The 18,117-nt window shown below is 43.4% G+C and overlaps 1 protein-coding gene and 1 pseudogene across 3 annotated transcripts in view; one reads left to right on the forward strand and one right to left on the reverse strand.

The window, feature by feature from the left end:
• BST1 (bone marrow stromal cell antigen 1) overlaps positions 1-13,147 on the forward strand; it is a 28,675-nt gene extending 15,528 nt beyond the window's left edge. For all 3 annotated transcript variants that reach the window (XM_001160329.6, XM_009447376.4, XM_016951381.4), the window contains 2 exons: positions 3,556-3,615; positions 12,107-13,147. In XM_001160329.6, coding sequence (XP_001160329.2) covers positions 3,556-3,615; positions 12,107-12,212 — 166 coding nt within the window. In that variant the 3' untranslated portion in view covers positions 12,213-13,147. The remainder of the gene's footprint in view (positions 1-3,555; positions 3,616-12,106) is intronic.
• LOC745392 (large ribosomal subunit protein uL1-like) lies at positions 11,270-12,092 on the reverse strand (annotated as a pseudogene).
• Positions 13,148-18,117: the final 4,970 nt, after the last annotated feature.

The following is an 18,117-nucleotide window of genomic DNA, read 5'->3' on the forward strand; positions in this document are numbered from 1 at the left end:
TCTGTGGGATCCCTGTGCATGACAGGTGCTAAGGTGGGAGATTGTTTGAGATATTTACAGATACATCTTGACCACAGACCAATAGGAAAATAATAATAAGTACCACTTGGTGAGCAGCTGTGGGCCAGACACTTTATATATTTATAATCAGGTATCATTTGTGGGCCTTGTTGCTTGGACATTTTTTTTTAAAAAAAACTTGGCTCAAGCCCTAAGGTAGTTGCAAGCCATCTCTGGACTCAAACGCCTGCCTCTGGCTCTCTCTGCCCCAGCCCCTAAGGCTGTGGACCTGCTGATTCTGCAAGGGGCTGGAATCCAACATTGCAAAAACTGAGTGGTTTTCTTGAACATTTCTGAGTGTCGCTGGGTGGAAATGACGTCAGTGGTCTTTTGTTGCCTAACACCCTTGATTATCCTGCTTCTGCCACTCTCTGCCTTCCAGCAGCCCCATGGGCTGGATCATTCTCCCAGCTGAGCAAAGCACCCTAAACATGTGAACCACTCCCTCCCACTCCATGCCTCCTCAAGACAAGGAGCCCCTCAAGGCTGTTCTGTTATCTGTACCTTTTACTCATAAATTATTGCCAATGCTCTCAAAAGTTAGATGTTGTTGATCACCCCCTTTTAAAAACAAAACAAGGCAAATGTCCTTTTCTGGAAATATAATCTATGTACAGAAAAATATACAAACCATGAGTACACAGGTGGATGAAGTTTCCCCCATTTAGTGCATACCTGCAACCAGCCCTCAGACCAATAAACAGAACATACTCAGCATCCCCAGGGGCTCCCATTGGCCTCTTTTGGTCACCACCCCCATAGTAACCACTCTCTAGATTTATAATGCCATTTATTAGTTTTATCTGTCTTTAAGCTTTAAACTCAGTGACAGAGCTGAGTTTTGAACCCAGCTTTGCATGGCCTTAACGCACGCTCTTTCCCTCCTGCTACCAAGCTCTTCCTTCCTTAATCGAAGCTCCAGTAGTACATTTTAAAAAACATTCAATTCTTGGTCGAGTGCAGTGGCTCGTACCTGTAATCCCAGCACTTTGGAAGGCCGAGGCGGGCGGATAACAAGGTCAGGAGTTCGAGACCAGCCTGGCCAACATTGTGAAACCCCATCTCTACTAAAAATACAAAAATTAGCCACGCGTGGTGACTGGTGCCTGTAATCCCAGCTACTCGGGAGGCTGAGGCAGGAGAATCACTTGAGGCGGAGGTTGCAGTGAGCCAGGGTGACAACAGCCTGGGTGACAAGAGCAAGACTCCGTCTCAAAAAAAAAAAAAAAAATCAGTTCTTAATCCAAAACAGCTCAATAGCCAAGTGCAGTGGCATGCACCTGTAGTTCCAGCTATTTGGGAGGCTGAGGTGGGAGGACTGCTTGAGCCCAGGAGTTCAAGGGAACAGTGAGCTATGATGGTTTCACTGCACTCTAGCCTGGGTGACAGAGCAGGACCTGGTCTCAAAATAAAACAAAGTAAACCCCTAGCCATCGCCCCCTCAAAAACAAGCAAACAAACAACAACAACAAAAAGCTCAATGATGGAGAAAATTGTAGCTAAAAGTTTTGCATTCACAACCACTTTGCTTTGTTTTTATGTCATTGGGCTGAGTTATAATAGCCGGGCCAGAGCCCAGGTCTCCTTGCCCCTCACGGCTGCCCTGGGTCTGGGCTTATGTGCTTCCTCTCTATTGTGTCCCTACCTCAGTCAGCCTCAGGGCTCTTCTCTTCCAGGCCTGACTCAGTAAAGAAATGAGGAAGCTCCCATTTCTTTATTGCCCATAGGCTGTTTCTGTGTTAGTGTCAGGAGCAGAGAGGATATAATGAAAGGTATAAATGGGAAAGTGATGAGGGTTAACATAACAAATCCAACTCCAACCCAGATGTGAGAAACTCCTGCCCCTTACAATTCAGGTGGCATTGCCTTCTGCCCCACATCAGTAGAAAGTTCTCCCTGAGGTGCTTGCCCATTTTGGAGGGGGCTTATCTTTTCATGGCCTCCCTTACCTTCTGGTTGGTTTCTGCCAGTACTGTGTTGAATCAGACTCAGTGAAAACTCCATACCTGTTTTTGGGCATAAACAATGACAAATAACTACTTTTATTAAAAATATGTGCATCACATATACACCATGGAATACTATGCAGCCATAAAAAGGATGAGTTCATGTCCTTTGTAGGGACATGGATGAAGCTAGACACAATCATTCTGAGCAAACTATCTCAAGGACAGAAAACCAAACACCGCATGTTCTCACTCACAGGTGGGAACTGAACAATGAGAACCCTTGGACACAGGGTAGGGAACATCACACACTGGGGCCTGTCGTGGGGTAGGGGGATGGGGGAGGGATAGCATTAGGAGACATACCTAATGTAAATGACGAGTTGACGGGTGTGGCACACCGACATGGCATGTGTATACATATGTAACAAACCTGCACGTTGTGCACATGTACCCTAGAACTTGAAGTATAATAATAAAAAATAAAAAAAAAAAAAATATGTGCATCAAGTAGACACTACTGAAAGGTAGCTGAGTCAAGGACAGAAGACATGGCATGCCATAGAGACAACAATAGCACGTTCCTGTTCTTCCATAGTCCCCTGCAGTGATCGTGCCACAGAGATCCTGTCTAGGCTTGCCTCCTACCTAACTCCCCGTGTGCCACCAAGACCTGGCTCCTGTCTTCATTGCTGCTTCCCTTCCCCTCCTGGTGCCTTGGAACTTCACATCTTCTCCCTCTATTGTGCACAGCAAGTTAGCTTTCCTCTCTGATGCCTGAGCATTGGCCATCACCCATGTGGTTCAAGTCCAACCTTCTGCCCAAAGTACTTATCAGGTCATACGTGTTGTACGTGCATACAGAAATGGTTAGAAGCTCAGGCCCTAGAGTCAGCCTGCATAGTTCAAGTTCAGCCCTTCAACTTGCTACTGTGAGAACTTGGGTGGGTTATTGTGGTCAGCTTTCTCAATTGTAAATTGGAGAAGATAAAGCACCTATTCCATTTGGTTGTTATGAGGATTAAATGACATGATCCTTACAAAAGATATAATCAAATGTCTTGGTACATAGGAAGTGCTTGATAAATGCTGGCTAATATTTTTATTTGTTTTACTTTTTCTAGATACAGGGCCTCACTCTGTTATCCAGGCTGGAGTGCAGTGGTGCGATCATAGCTCACTGCAGCCTTGAACTCCTGGGCCTCCTGCCTCAGCCTCCTGGGTAGCTGAGACTATAGGCATGAGCGTCTGCACCCAGATAATTTTTAGATTTTTTTTTTTTTTTTTGGTAGAGCCAGGGTCTCACTATGTTGCCCAGGCTGGTCTCAAACTCCTGGTCTCAAGCAGTCCTCCTGCCTCAACCTCCCAAAGTGCTGGGATTACAGGTGTAAGCCACCGTGCTGGGCCACTAATATTTTTAGAGGAAATAGTTTGTGTATTATTTGAGGTCAGAGACTACTGTATCTCTAGGACTTTTCAGGCAAGCCATTATTGTTTGATGGATGAAAGTTATTTAAATAATCCCTTAAATATTATTTTCTTTCTGTAGACCAGTGAAGCTCTTACAGTGCGTGGACCACAGCACCCATCCTGACTGTGTCTTAAAGTCGTAAGTAAATGTCTTAACCCAAATCGTTCTTTCTGAAGATAACCATCTCCTTTCAGAAGTTTTCAGTTCACAAACATGAACATATTATCAGAGGCAGATGTAAGTGTGCTCATTGGATTCTGGTTTGGCCTTATTTTTATTTATATGTATCTGTCTTAGTTTTTGTACAAGAAGCAATCACGCTACACATAACGTCCTGCTGTGAGTTTTCTTCACTTGCTGGTGCAATGGGGCCACCCTTTAAAGTTTGTTCATACTTCTGTCCTAGTCTGTTAGTGCCTGTAGAGCAATCTGTAGGATGGTCACACTACCTTTTTTTTTGGGAGGCGGGGGGCAGAGTCTCGCTCTATCGCCCAGGCTGGAGTGCAGTGGCGCAATCTCGGCTCACTGCAAGCTCCGCCTTCTGAGTTCACACCATTCTCCTGCCTCAGCCTCCCGAGTAGCTGGGACTACAGGGGCCTGCCACCACGCGCGGCTAATTTTTTTGTATTTTTTGTAGAGACGGGGTTTCACCGTGTTAGCCAGGATGGTCTCGATCTCCTGACCTTGTGATCCGCCTTCCTTGGCCTCCTAAAGTGCTGGGATTACAGGCGTAAGCCACCACGCCCGGCCCACACCACCTTTTATGTAATCCTTTCTGAGTCATGGGCTGGCTTGGTTGTATGTTGTTATAGTAGTTGTTTTGCTATTATAAACAATGCTGAAATATAATCCTTGATTATATACTTTAAGCTGTTGTGCAAGTATTTGTGTAGGATAGATTCCCAGAAATTGAGTTGCTGAGTCAAAGAATGTGTGTGTATTTTAAATTTTGGTATGTTCTGAGAAATTTTGATATGTTTCAAAAAGGCTGTGCCAGCATACACTTCCACCACCAGTATATGCTAGGAGTGCCCGTTCTCCACTCCTCCACACTATGTATTTTCTATATCCATATCTGTATTGTGCCTGTACCTATAGCCTATCATTTTAGCCCATCTTAGGGGTAAAACATAGTGCATTATTGTCATTTCAGTTTGTGTGGGCAGGAAGATTTGTGATCCCTCCACTTGAATTCTTTTCCGAAATCTATTTACTAACATCATACTTATCCTGACAATCCAACTGAAGTGTTCTTTGCTCTGTGAGGCTTTCCTCATTCTCCACGTTGATTGAGGAACTCCCTTCTCTTTGCTTCCAAGGACTTTGTACACAACCTGATGACAGCGCTTTACTCTTCCTAGCCCTGCTATCGTTCATTCTGTACCATCTGCCTGCCTCACTCTGCCTTCCTCTTTGTGTTTCTCGTAGTATTTTTCATTACAGTTGCACATAGTGGGTGCACCATCTATGCCTGTAGGATCCGTTCTTCCATCTACAAGGGAAGAGAACTAATCAGAGTGCACAGCAACTATATGCTAGGCATTTGCTGTGTGCACTACATAAAATAGTATGTTTATCTGAATAACCAGTACATTAAAGAGAGTCAGGCTTGGTGTGGTGGCTCATGCCTGTAATCCCAGCACTTTGGGAGGCTGAGGCGGGTGGATCACCTGAGGTCAGGAGTTCGAGACCGGCCTGACCAACATGGTGAAACCCCGTCTCTACTAAATACAAAACATTAGCCAGGAGTGGTGGTGCGTGCCTGTAACCCCAGCTACTTGGGAGACTGAGGCAGGAGAATCACTTGAACCCAGTAGGCAGAGGTTGCAGTGAGCCGAGATTGCACCAGTGCACTCCAGCCCGGTCAACAAGTGTGAAACTCCATCTCAAAAAATAAAATAAAATAAGAGAGAGAGAGAGAGAGAGCACATGCACTGGTGAGCTGGCTTGTCATCCCTATATAGTTCTTCTTCTCTTTTTCATTTAGTAATAGAACCCTTGAATTTTAGATGGTTCATGGCTATCAAGAATAATGATCCTAGCCTCTCTACCCACTGTGGCCAAGTGACATGTGCAATTTCTGGGTTTAGCACTTGAAAGGAAGGGACTTACATTCCCTTTCTCCTTTTATGCTGGCTGGTATATGGGCCCACAAGATGTGGAGGTGAGCGTCTTCAACTGGGCGTGGCAGAGTAACACAGCAAAAGGAAGCTGGGTGCCTCTGTACCATGGCATCACTCTACCAGCCCTGGAGAGTTACTGAGAGAGAAATAAACATCTATCTTCTCTAAGCCACTGTCATTTAGACAGAAGCCAGACTTTTATTTGATCCAATGTGGGTAGGTTCATATTCTCCCTTCAGAAGCAAAGAAACTGTGGCTCAGAGGAGTTTATGAAGGACTCACCCAAGACCACCCAGCTAGTGCAGGCAGAACCAGGATCTGAAGGAGTCTGAGAACTGTCAAAATTCACTCTGGCAGATGTCTTGCTCTTTGGGCTGGAAATTAGGACAACAGACCCATCATCTCCAGCATGTATTCTAGGAGCCAACATCCCAGGGTTTGGTGATGGATTTAAGTCCTCTCCTCATTCTTTAATGCTATTCGTTCCCTGTGAATTTGGCATGCATCGTTTCTGAGTCCTTTCACAGGAGGTAAAGGATAGCCTGTGAACCTGGGTCTTTCCTTTCCTCACCTGAAAATGAAGTCCACCCTCATGTCGCTGCTGCTCAAAAACCTTCAAAGTTACCTACTACCAAGTTCAGACTTCTAGTCCCATCTTCCAGGTTCATCATACTGTTTCCAGACACGTCACCCACAGCTTCTCATCTGGAATTTTTATTTCAAGGCTAGTTTTGATCCACTTCCCATAAGATATCATATGCTTTCCTGCTCATCAGCCTGTGGAAACACCGTTTTGGCAGTAGTAAGCACTCTGTTCTTACTGAGTTAGTCAGATGATCTGAAATTGTCAGTTTTCTTATCTACAAAGCCTCCAAAAAACTTTTAAAGTTTTTTTTTTTTTTTTTTTTTTTGTAGAGATGAGGTCTCACTATATTGCCCATGCTGGCAAGTTCATTCTTTAGCGCCTCCCACCTGTCAGAACATGAGCTCCAGGAGGTCAGGGACTTTGACCTGTTTTGTTCACTGATGATGGTATTCTAAGGACCTAAAACAGAACTTGCAACTCGGTAGACACTTAGGAATGAATGAATGGATGAATAGATGAATGAACGAATGAATGATTGGATTCTACCCTGGAAAGGCATAGATTTAAGAAGAACGATGTTCAAAGGTACTGGGCAGCCAGAAGGAATGACAAATGCTCTACAACAGCTTCAGAGAAGGGCCCAGAGGCTGCATATGCATAAGGTCTACATTTTGATTGCAAGAAAAAGAATCCTTCTGTGGCTCACTTATGTGGAAAAGGGGGAATAAAGTTGTTGCAAAGATTAGTGGTATAGACTTTCTAAGGAGCCTGGAACCTCATAAGGCTTGGATAGGGAAGTGTCTGTGGTGTTAGAATTACTTAGGTTTGTATGGTTTTACTCTTTGTCTCATTAATCAGACTGTCAACCTATACAGAAACAGACCATGTAAAATTCCTTGTTGTAAAACCCACTGCACCCTACACCACCATTCCTGAAATGGGCAAATGGTGCCATCCTAGCACCAGTGCCTTGGGTTAGCTCCCCTGCTGCAGGAAGAGTAAGGAGAACGAGGGTAGCTCTTCTCACTTTTCCTCGGTTTTTTTTTTTTTTTTTTTGAGATGGAGTCTCGCTCTGTTGCCCAGGCTGGAGTGCAGTGGCGTGATCTCGGCTCACTGCACCCTCCGCCTCCTGGGTTCAAGCAATTCCCCTGCTTCAGCCTCTCGAGTTTTCCTCAGTATTTCTGAGCACTTTGCAGTGTCAGGCTTCCAGCTGGCACTCTGGAGTCATCATCTCATTTTACTCCAACCACATTCCTAGAAGGAAGACAGTTTGATTGTCATCAATGATGCTGAGGTTCAGAAGGATTAAGTGATCACTTAATGTTACTCAGAGGCCGAAGCAAAACAGAGGTTTGTCTGTGTGTAAAGTTCTCATTCTTCCTACCACACCACACTGCCTTAAAATGTCTCTGGGTCTCACACCACAGCACGTAAATAAGGGGTTTGCAGTTCCTGACCTGTTCTTCCCTGTGTGTGGGCATTCTTTCAGTGACTGTTGGTAGACATTTTTGACAATTCTGGCTGATTCCTTTGAATGTCAAGGATAAAACTCTCTTTCACTCTGCCAAGTTTTTCACCAACTTTCATCACCCTGGCAGGAATTTTTCTAATCTATTTTTTAAACATTCTAGCTGTGAATAGTCATAGATAATTTACAAAAGAGAAACCACAAATAGCAAATATACAAAATTATTTAATCACTCTAATAATAATGGAATACAAATTCAACAAGGTATCATTTTCACCTAAACTTTCTTGGCATACATTAAAACATAGCAGAAAAATGTTTTAGAGATGTTATTCAATGCTTGATGTCACTGTAAATTGATAAGTGCTTTGGGAAAACAATTTGACAATATGTGTCAAGAATTAGAAAAATATCACAGTCTTTGACCTAGGTCACACTTTAGGGTACTTTTGGTGCCCTATTCCAAAGAAGTGATTTGAAATGCACATACAGCCTATATGCTCAAATATGTTCTCCAGAGCATTCTTTATAATACTGAAATACTGGGAACTGGACTCAAATATCCACTGACAAGTAAATAGTTACATCAAAGGGTACACTTACTGGAGGGAGTAGAATGTAGCCCTTAAAGACAATGGTAGGATAATCATACAGCAAGCAGAAGACCCCATGAATAATCCAAGGGGAAAAAACCAACCTTAGCGCTTATGGGTTATAATATTGGCCAAAAATTCAGTAGACTTTTAATCTGCAGGATTGGTGATGATATGAGAAAACAGACATATAGTACTGGAATGAGGACTCAGTGTGGCACTAAGGGCCAAAGGCAAACATCAGATCTCTTAACTTAGCTGGAAGTCTCTATCCTAAATGCCCCAGGCCACAGAGACAGGATTACTCATCTCTACTTGTTTAGGAATAGTGGGGTAAAGGGCTTTTAATCTGCAAAGGTTTCAAATGAAATAAACAACTGTTGATGTAAATCCACCCATTTTATTAATAGTTTTGTGGTAAATTTAGGGACAATCTGTATGTTTTGGTATTTAATTATTGGCAATATTTTAGAGAATGTAGCATATAAGAACAGCTGTTGGATTAAATCTGTGATGCCAGTATATGGGTTACTATTAAGTAACTAATTCTTTTTCTTTTTTCTTTTTCTTTTTTTTTTTTTTTGGAGACAAGTTCTCGCTCTGTCACCCAGGCATGGAGTGCAGTGGTGTGATCATGGCATACTGTAACCTCAACCTCCTGGGTTCAAGTGATCCTCCTGCCTCATCCTTTCAAGTGGCTGAGACTAGAGGAGCAAGCCAGCACTACTGGAAAATTTTCTTTTCCCTTCCTTCCTTCCTTTTTTTTTTTTTTTTTTGATGGAGTCTCGCTCTGTCACCCAGGCTAGAGTTCAGTGGCTTGATCTTGGCTCATCACTGCAGCCTCCACCTCCTGGGCTCAAGTGATTCTCCTGCCTCAGCCTGCCAAGTAGCTGGGACCACAGGTGTGAGCCACCACGCCTGGCTGATTTTTGTATTTTTAGCGGAGATGAAGTTTTACCATGTTGGCCAGGCTGGTCTCAAACTCCTGACTTCAGGCGATCCTCCTGCCTTGGCCTCCCAAAGTGCTGGGATTATAGGTGTGAACCACCATGCTCAGCCAAGTAACTGATTTTAGGCTTGGGATTTTTAGTAGGAAGTTATAAGAGAATTTTACTAAGTTTTGAACCAGTATTGGAATTTGTAAAAGAATTAAGATTAAATTTTATACATTTGTTAGGTTTACTACAATCAAGTAATTGAGAAAGTTTTGCTAATTTAAAGTCATTTAAAATATTTTTTTAAAAAGATGTAATATTTTAATATTTAAGTTGAAAATAACCTGAAGCCTTGCCCAGTGGCTCATGCCTGTAACTGTAGCACTTTGGGAGTTCAGTGTGGGAGGATCACTTGAGCCCAGGCATTCAAGACCAGCCTAGGCAACATGGCGAGACCCCGCCTCTACAAGCAAACAAACAAAAAATTGGCTGGGTATGTTGGTGTGCACCTATGGTCCCAGCTACTCAGGAGTCTGAGGCAGGAGGATTCTCTAAACCCGGGAAGGTCAATGCTTCAGTGATCTGTAGTCACGCCACTGCACTCCAGCCTGGGTGACAGAATGAGACCCTGTCTCAAAGAATAATAATAATAATAACTTAACCTGAAATAACTTGAGTTTAAAACATCACAGGAATTAAGTAAGTGTGACACATCCTTAAGAGTTATTGTCAGAGTTCACCAGGTTTTTAAATAGAACAATGTGATTTATAAATTAAATAAAAGGGCATGGGAAAATTAGGCTTTTGAGTGTATAAATGTAATAACAAGAATCAATTTTAAAAATCAAAGTAACTGCAAATAGTGCAGTTACCCCCCTCAAGTATAGTCTCACGTTGACAAGAAAAGGTTTTTAAGCTACAAAGTGACAAACCAATGCACAGAACATGAACAGAGACATGTAAACCAGAAGAAAGCAAAACAGCATGTTTCTATTTGTGCATGATAATGGATGTAAGTGATAGAAATAGGTCTGAGAAAGTAAACTCCAAGCACCTAACTGTGGGTTCCTTCTAGGCAAAGGAATAGGAACTGGAAAAAGATGAAGGGAGGCTGTCATTATTAGTGTATCTAATTATGTGTTATTTTATTTTTTAAAAAAGTAAAGAAAAATGTAACCTTATGTTAATTAGTTAATTATTTGAAAGCAAAAGTAATTTTAAATTTTGAGTGAATCGAGTCTGGGACATTAACTGCATCACAGGTGCAATTGTAGAAAATGTCCGGTAGGTGGAGCACTAATACAAACCTGTGGGTCAGATTTCTTTAGCAAAAAAGAGAGGACCAGCATTCAAATGGAGTCAGGAACTTTTAAGGACAGGGCCACTAGTCCAGAGCCATGGGATATATTTCCAAGCCAACATTAGATGGTTTCATAATTTTAAAAATTCCTCTTTTAGTTGGTTTAAAAGAATTCAGTAATTTCTGTTTTTACAAACCCAGTGGCCAGCTACTGTTTACTATGAATAGGGTCCATATTTTGGGCAGGCCCTCTGTTGATGTCTTCATGTCAGGACAGGTTTTTCTTCACCACTTAAACTCTGATAATGTAATAGCCATCATTAGGGAACCTGCCTAACACTGTGTTCCATCCATACAATAAGAATTCATCCACAAGGAAGAATGAATTAACTCCCTGTGTACCAATAAGGAAGCATGTTCAAAACATGACGTTAGGTGAAGAACGCACGTTGCAGATTCCATTTGTGCTTAGATAAAAGGATATCTAAAGACATCTAAGGATGATTTGCAGGGCAGCAGCAGGTCCTGTTGTCTAGAGAAGCTTTTTGCTCAGGAAACAATGTCTTGAGATGGTATTTCAATGACGTGTGTGCTCAGGATTGCAGAAATAGGAATTAGTTCTGTTGAGCAGGTTTAGCATGCATGTGTGCATTGCATTCCTGGAAACAGAACTCAAACTATCAAAGTTGGTTTTCTATGGAAAGTGCAAATGGAGAGACTAAGAGACTTTTACTTTCCACTTTATAACTTACTATATACTATGTGCATTTCTCCACGGTGTGCAAAATTTGCTTTTTTTTTTTTTTTTTTTTTTTACTGGTAGCAGTAGAATTTATTCAAATGTGCCTTAATATAGGCCCTGGGGCTTGCCTATGGTGCTCTCGATATATAAGGCCCAGATATTCTGCCAGTTTTTCTGCCAGTTTTTCTTGAGCAATGTCACCAAGAAATGGCAGGCAGGTGAATGTTACACACAAGCTCATTGTCTGTCCTTTTCACGTGGCCAACAGCCACAGCCAGACATAACACCTTCTTTATGTGGAAATTGATCTTGGACTTCATCTCATCCACTTTGGCCACCATGTTTTCCTTGTGTGTGAGCAGGGAGGGGCAATTTCCTGCCTTATTTAGGACTGGGCCGAGGATTCGTGGGATCTGCTTGATCAGAGACTCTGAGGCCAAAAATGCATCATACTCTTGGCCAGTTTCTTGACCAGTTTCTTATTCTTGTTGAGTTTTTTCAGTACCTCGTTTTCCATGTGGTGGAAATCCACAGGCTTGGCCTTCTCACAGTGCTGCTGGTTACCCAGGACACACATGGAGAACTTGGGGCGGGGAGTGGACTTAAGCCTGATGGTGCCCGAGAAGCGCTTGTCCTTCTGGGGAGTCATAGTTCTTGAAGCTGATCTGCAACTCCACCGTCTCCAGAAACTTGGGGTGCTTGCGCTGGTTTTGGTGCAGGACTTCGCGCACCGCCTCCTACGGGGTGTCACGGGAGACTTTGCTGCTCATGGCTTCTCGCTCCGCGCTAACCAGAAAAGAGACTAATACTGCACATATATTTTTGAGTGTAGATTCCATACACCAATACTGACACTTTCTCTATTTCCTTGTTAATTTGCAGGGCAGCAGCCGCTACTCAAAGAAAAGCCCCAAGTCTTTATACAGAACAAAGTGCGGGTCTTATCATTCCCCTCCTTCTGGTCCTGGCTTCCGGGACTCAACTGTAACTGGAAACTGTGTTGCTCTAACCCTCCTCCAGCCCTGCAGCCTCCCCTTGCAGTCATCATTCGTGTTCTGTGTATACCAAATGATTCTGTTATCTAAAGAAGCTTTTTGCTGGGAAAACGATGTCCTGAAAATGGTATTTCAATGAGGCATATGTTCAGGATTTCAGAAACAAGAAATTAGTTCTATTTAGCAGGTTAAAAAATGCTGCATTAGAATTAAAGCAAGTTATTTTCTTATTTGTATAATGACACAAAGCATTGGGAGTCAGACTGCTTGCATATTATCAAACATTTTTAGAGAATTCTAATAAAGCTGTATTTTACATAATCTATATTTTCCTATATCTCCAGCAGCACGGACACTGCATGCTTGTTGATTGCTTAAGACATAGGTATACTATATAAATGTATGCATATATGGTCTGCAAAGTTTTCATTTATTTGGTATAAAGATGTTCAGTTAACGGTTCCTTTTTGTTTTGAGAGACAGAGTTTCGCTCCTTTGCCCAGGCTGGAGTGAAGTGGGGAGATCTCAGCTCACTGCAACCTCCGCTTCCAGGATTCAAGCGATTCTCCTGCCTCAGCCTTCCGAGTAGATGGGATTGCAGGTGCCTGCCACCATGTCCAGCTAATTTTTGTATTTTTAGTAGAGATGGGGTTTCACCATGTTGGCCAGGCTAGTCTCGAATTCCTGACCTCAGGTGATCCACCCACCTCAGCCTCCCAAAGTGCTAGGATTACAGGCGTGAGCCACCCCATCCAGCCATAATAGTTACTTATAATGAGGGAAAAACCCAAAATATCCAGTAATATTTACATATTTACTGAAACTGTTTGGAACATGTATTAGTTTGTTCTTGCATTGCTATAAAGAACTGCCCGAGACTGGGTAATTTACAAAAATAAAAATAAAGAAGAGGTTTAATTGACTCACAGTTCTGTGTCCGGAATTGGTTCCTTCCTCTGGGTTCTTGGTCTCACTGACTTCAAGAATGAAGCCGTGGACTTTTGCAGTGAGTGTTACAGCTCCTAAAGATGGTGTGTTCAGAGTTTGTTCCTTCAGATGTGTCTGGAGTTTCTTCCTTCTGGTGGGTTCGTTGTCTCGCTGACTTCAAGAATGAGACTGCGGACCTTGGCGGCAAGTGTTACAGCTTTTAAAGGCAGTGCGGACCCAAAGAGTGAGCAGCAGCAAGATTTATTGTGAAGGGCGAAAAAACAAAGCTTCCACAATGTGGAAGGGGACCCAAGCAGGTTGCCACTGCTGGCTCGGTGGCCAGCTTTTATTCCCTTATTTGGTCCCACCCACATCCTGCTGATTGGCCCATTTTACAGAGTGCTGATTGATGCATTTACAATCCTTTAGCTAGACACAGAGTGCTGATTGGTGCGTTTACAATCCTTTAGCCGGACACAGAGCACTGACTGGTGTGTTTTTACAGGGTGCTGATTGGTGCATTTACAATCCTTTAGCTAGACACAGAGTGCTGATTGGTGCATTTACAATCCTTTAGCTGGACACAGAGCGCTGACTGATGTGTTTTTACAGAGTGCTGACTGGTGCATTTACAATCCTTTAGCTAGACAGAAAAGCTCTCCAAGTCCCCTCTCGACCTAGGAAGTCCAGCTGGCTTCACCTCTCTGTTCCACAGGCTTACAGGAAGCATGGCTGGGGAGGCCTCAGGAAACTTACGATCATCATGGAAGGCAAAAGGAAAGCAGTCATGTCTTACATGGCCAGAGAAGGAGGAAGGGAGTGAAGGGGGAGGTGCTACATGCTTTCAAACAACCGGATCTCGTGAGAACTCTGTCGTGAGACAGCACTAGGGGATGGTGCTAAACCATCAGAAACCACCTACGTGATCCAATCACCTCCCACCAGACCCCACCTTCAACACTGGGGATCACAATTCAATATGAAATTTAGGTAGGGATACAGAGCCAAACCATATCAGAACTATTTACATGGGTTTTAGTATATTTGTAGAATGGAGTATCATTCAACAAGTAAAAGCCATGTTTACCAATTCAAATGTCCTTCAGATGGTGAATGAATAAACTAACTGGTAAATCTACACCATGGAATACTACTCAGCAATAAAGGTAACTACCTTGATATATGCAGCAATATGGATGAAACCCAAATGTGAGAGCTGCCGCACCAAAAGGCCACCAACTGTATGATTCTATTTATATGACATCCTCGAGAAGGCAGAACTATAGTAGCGGAGAGCAGACCAGTGATTGTGGGGGTTGAGAATGATCAGGACTAGAAGGAGGCGCTGACTGCAAAGTGACACTGAGAAAAATTTTGGGAGCGATGGAGCTGCTCTGTGTCTTGATTGTGGTGGAGATTGCATGAATGCAAGTGTTTATCAACACTCACGGCCCTGTACATGAAAAAGAGTAAATTTTATTTTATGTAAACCAAAAAGAAATGTTTTCAAAGAACATTTAATCACATAGGAAAATGTGTAAGAGATAAAATATAAAACTTAATTGTATGATGCAAATGTCTAAAGTATGATACAAATTTAATATATTAAAATATAATGTATATACGGGAAATCATTCTCAAAATTGTCTCCTCCACCAGTCGACTAAACTTCGGGGTTTACATAGCAGGAAGGAAATGTAACTATATGTGAGAAAACAGGAATGGGGGAGGGGTAAGGAAGAGAAGCTGCTAAACAGGAGTCATGATGGATGAAGGGTCTGGCATCTAATTGTGTGGATGGGGTGGTCTGGTGAGTTTCAGTTCCTTGATACTAACTGGGTGCCTAAGGGTCAGTTTCCTGAGGAAGGAATTCAGGTAAGACAAATGTAAGTTTCAATCTTAGATGAGAGGGTCAATTTTCATGTTTATCCAAAAAACAGTAGACATCACGTCTCTGGGACAGCTGGGCTGGTTTCAGTCGGACACTGCCACAGGGAGCAGGCAGGAGTGGGAACCAGGCCACGCTCAGAAGGGTGAAGGAAAGAGACTATGGGAAGTGAGACTGCAGGGGAATGAAATCCATGAAAACCTGGCATGGTAGAATGTTCATTTGGTGTAGACACTGGTGTGTATTGTAAAAGCAGTATTAGCTTCTTACAGAAGGTGTGCTCAGCTGGGCTCCTCTAACCAAGTTGCTTAGTGCTCTACCCAGACGTGCTCTCTACTCTCTCCCTCCTCAGGGTCTTTGAACATGTTGGTCTCTCTGTGTTGATTTTCCTTCCTGCCCTGTCTCCCATCTGGCAGACTCTAAGACATACCTTAAGCATCACCTCCTCCCTGGATCCTTCTGTTGACCTCTCTCCCTGCAAAAAAGCAAAGAATTCCCTAACAGGGCCCATCTCCATGGTGTCAGCATTGTTTTGGTCCTTGCCTAACTTCACCCTGGGACTGTGGCTTCTTTGCAGACTCACGCATCTTTGCAGCCCTAGCCTAGCCCTGCCTGGATGAAGTACACCTTCCACGTGTGAATGAACTTAAGTTTAATAGAGGAAAACAGAGGGTGGGGGATTCTTTAGCTTTCTTTTGTTGGAGGAGGCCAGGGAGGGTACAAGGAAAGATTAATAACATGGTGTGCCCTGCTTTTCTGTATTTATGGCATACTTTCATAAAACACTTGAAGTGTGTGATATTGCTAGGGTGTGTGAGGGGAGCCGTGAGGGAAGATGACAAGCAGCATAAGACTTTTGGGTACTTAGAGAAAGAGAAAAGGACCCAACCAACCAACTTCCAATTCATAATTCATGGTTTGTCTCAGGACCGTCTGGCTCCTTAGGCCAATCCCATGGGAGCCCCAGCCAAGGGGCGTCTCTTAGACCAAGCTTGGAAAACACAGTGTCTGCTGCCTTCATGTTGCCTGGGTTACCAGGCGACTTAGCCACTCACAGCACAGTGACCTGCGACTCAATTAGAGAAATGCCATTTTGAGTTCCATAAGAAAAATAAGGCTTTATTTTTTAAAACTAAACATAACTTCACTTTTTTCCCGAATATAAGAGTAATAATGGCTCTTTACTTGAAAAAATCTACACAATACAGAAAAATTAGGAAGAAGGCAAATCTCATCGGTCATACTGCACGCAGAGTAGCAGACATTTTTCTATGTGTTTTTATGCACATATTTATATTTATAGACCCAAGAGGCTATGTGGGACATTAGGAGTGCGACCCAGAGCAGAACCATACAACCGCCGGTTCTAGCCTTTGTACAAGGTAAATCATGGGTTTCAAACATATCATTGCCTCCTGACTGATCTCTCTGCTTCTGCTTGGTTTCTCCTTCAGCCTAACTTCCACAATGCTGCCAGAGCAATGTCCTACGCTAGGGTCCTGAGTGCATCGTCCTCTCGCTCAAAATCAGCAATGGTTTCCTACCCTTGGCAAGACAAATTTCAAATTTTAAAATCTGCTATTCAAGAAGCCGGGCGCAGTGGCTCCTGCCTATAATTCCAGCACTTTGTGAGGCCAAGGTGGGCAGATCACTTGAGGTCAGGAGCCCTGGACAACATGGTGAAACCCTGTATGTACTAAGAATACAAAAATTAGCTGGGCGTGGTGGCACGTGCCTGTAATCCCAGGTACTCTGAAGGTTGAGGCAGGAGAACTGCTTGAACCAAGGACACAGAGGTTGCAGTGAGCCTAGATTGCTCCACTGCACTCCAGCCTGGGTGATAGAGTGAGACTCTGTCTCCAAAAAAAAAAAAAAAAATCTGCGATTCAAGATCTTTCCATTTGCCCCTAAACTGCCTTACTAGGTCTGTGTCCCAGGAGACCCCACTGCACTCTCCATGAACCTTCTCTCAGTTCCCTATTCTCAACATAAGCCTTTGGATCTGGTACCTTTGCTCACCTCCTCCTCGAAGCCTTACTTAGTTCCAGATCCATTTGTTTTTATGTCTCTCTCTCGTGAGGACAGCAACTTTACCTCTTTGTCTTTGTATCTGTCATAATGCTTTACCATGAGCAGCCATGACCTAGTCAGCATTTGATCAGATTGGGTGAGAACCCTGGGTTTGGGGAATCAAGACAAAGGAAATGGGGAGGCAGCCTAACATTGTGGCCAAGAGCATGGACTCTGGCACCTAACAGGTTGGCCCACATCCTACCTTCAGCACTTGCTCGCTGTGTAGCCTTGGGCAACTCACTTACCTTACCTGAGCTGCATCACTGTGTGTGTAAGTAGAGATTATAAGCACTCATAATTCAATGAGCGAATGTGCATAAAGAACCCAGAACAGTGCCAGGAGTATAGTAGATCAGCCCTGTGTAAGTGTTATTTGCTAGTGTTATTGTTACTACTACTAGAGTTGTTTGATAGCTGTCTAAACACCATCGGCAATACAGCACTCTCTGCAGATCAGAAGTTACTGTGCACTGGGCACTGTGTGAAGTATTTTCATAAATGGCCCCTTTCAATCCTCACTCGACCCCATGGGATCAATTCTCTTATTATCCTATTTTACAGATGAGAAAACATAGACATAGAAAGCTTTTCTTACTTGGCCAAGGTCACCTCTCTTGGCCTCGGTTCCTCCATGGTCTGGGCAGCAAGGGGGCAGCAGGGAGCCCTGGCAAAAGCAGCTAAGAAAACCAGCCTCGTGTGTCTTCAACAAACAGGTCCCAGCACCAGCTCCATGCCTGGCACACTTAATGGGTACTTAATGCTCTTCCACCAAGTGAATGAACAATGCTAAGCATTTGACCAAAAGAGAAATGCACATGGAAGACCCCTGAGCACAAGGACTGGGTGGGCACATGAAGAACTGAGTTCTCTTTCCTCTCCTGTCCTAGGTACCAGGTACCTTACACTTGGCTGTATTCCCTCTAGCACGATAGACTTGGTAACAAGGGACTTTCTGAACCTGAACAGGAAACTGTGGGAACCATGATGGGGAAGATACTGACTGTCAGAGA

Source organism: Pan troglodytes, chromosome 3 (assembly GCF_028858775.2).
Source record: "Pan troglodytes isolate AG18354 chromosome 3, NHGRI_mPanTro3-v2.0_pri, whole genome shotgun sequence".
Lineage (NCBI taxonomy): Eukaryota > Metazoa > Chordata > Mammalia > Primates > Hominidae > Pan > Pan troglodytes.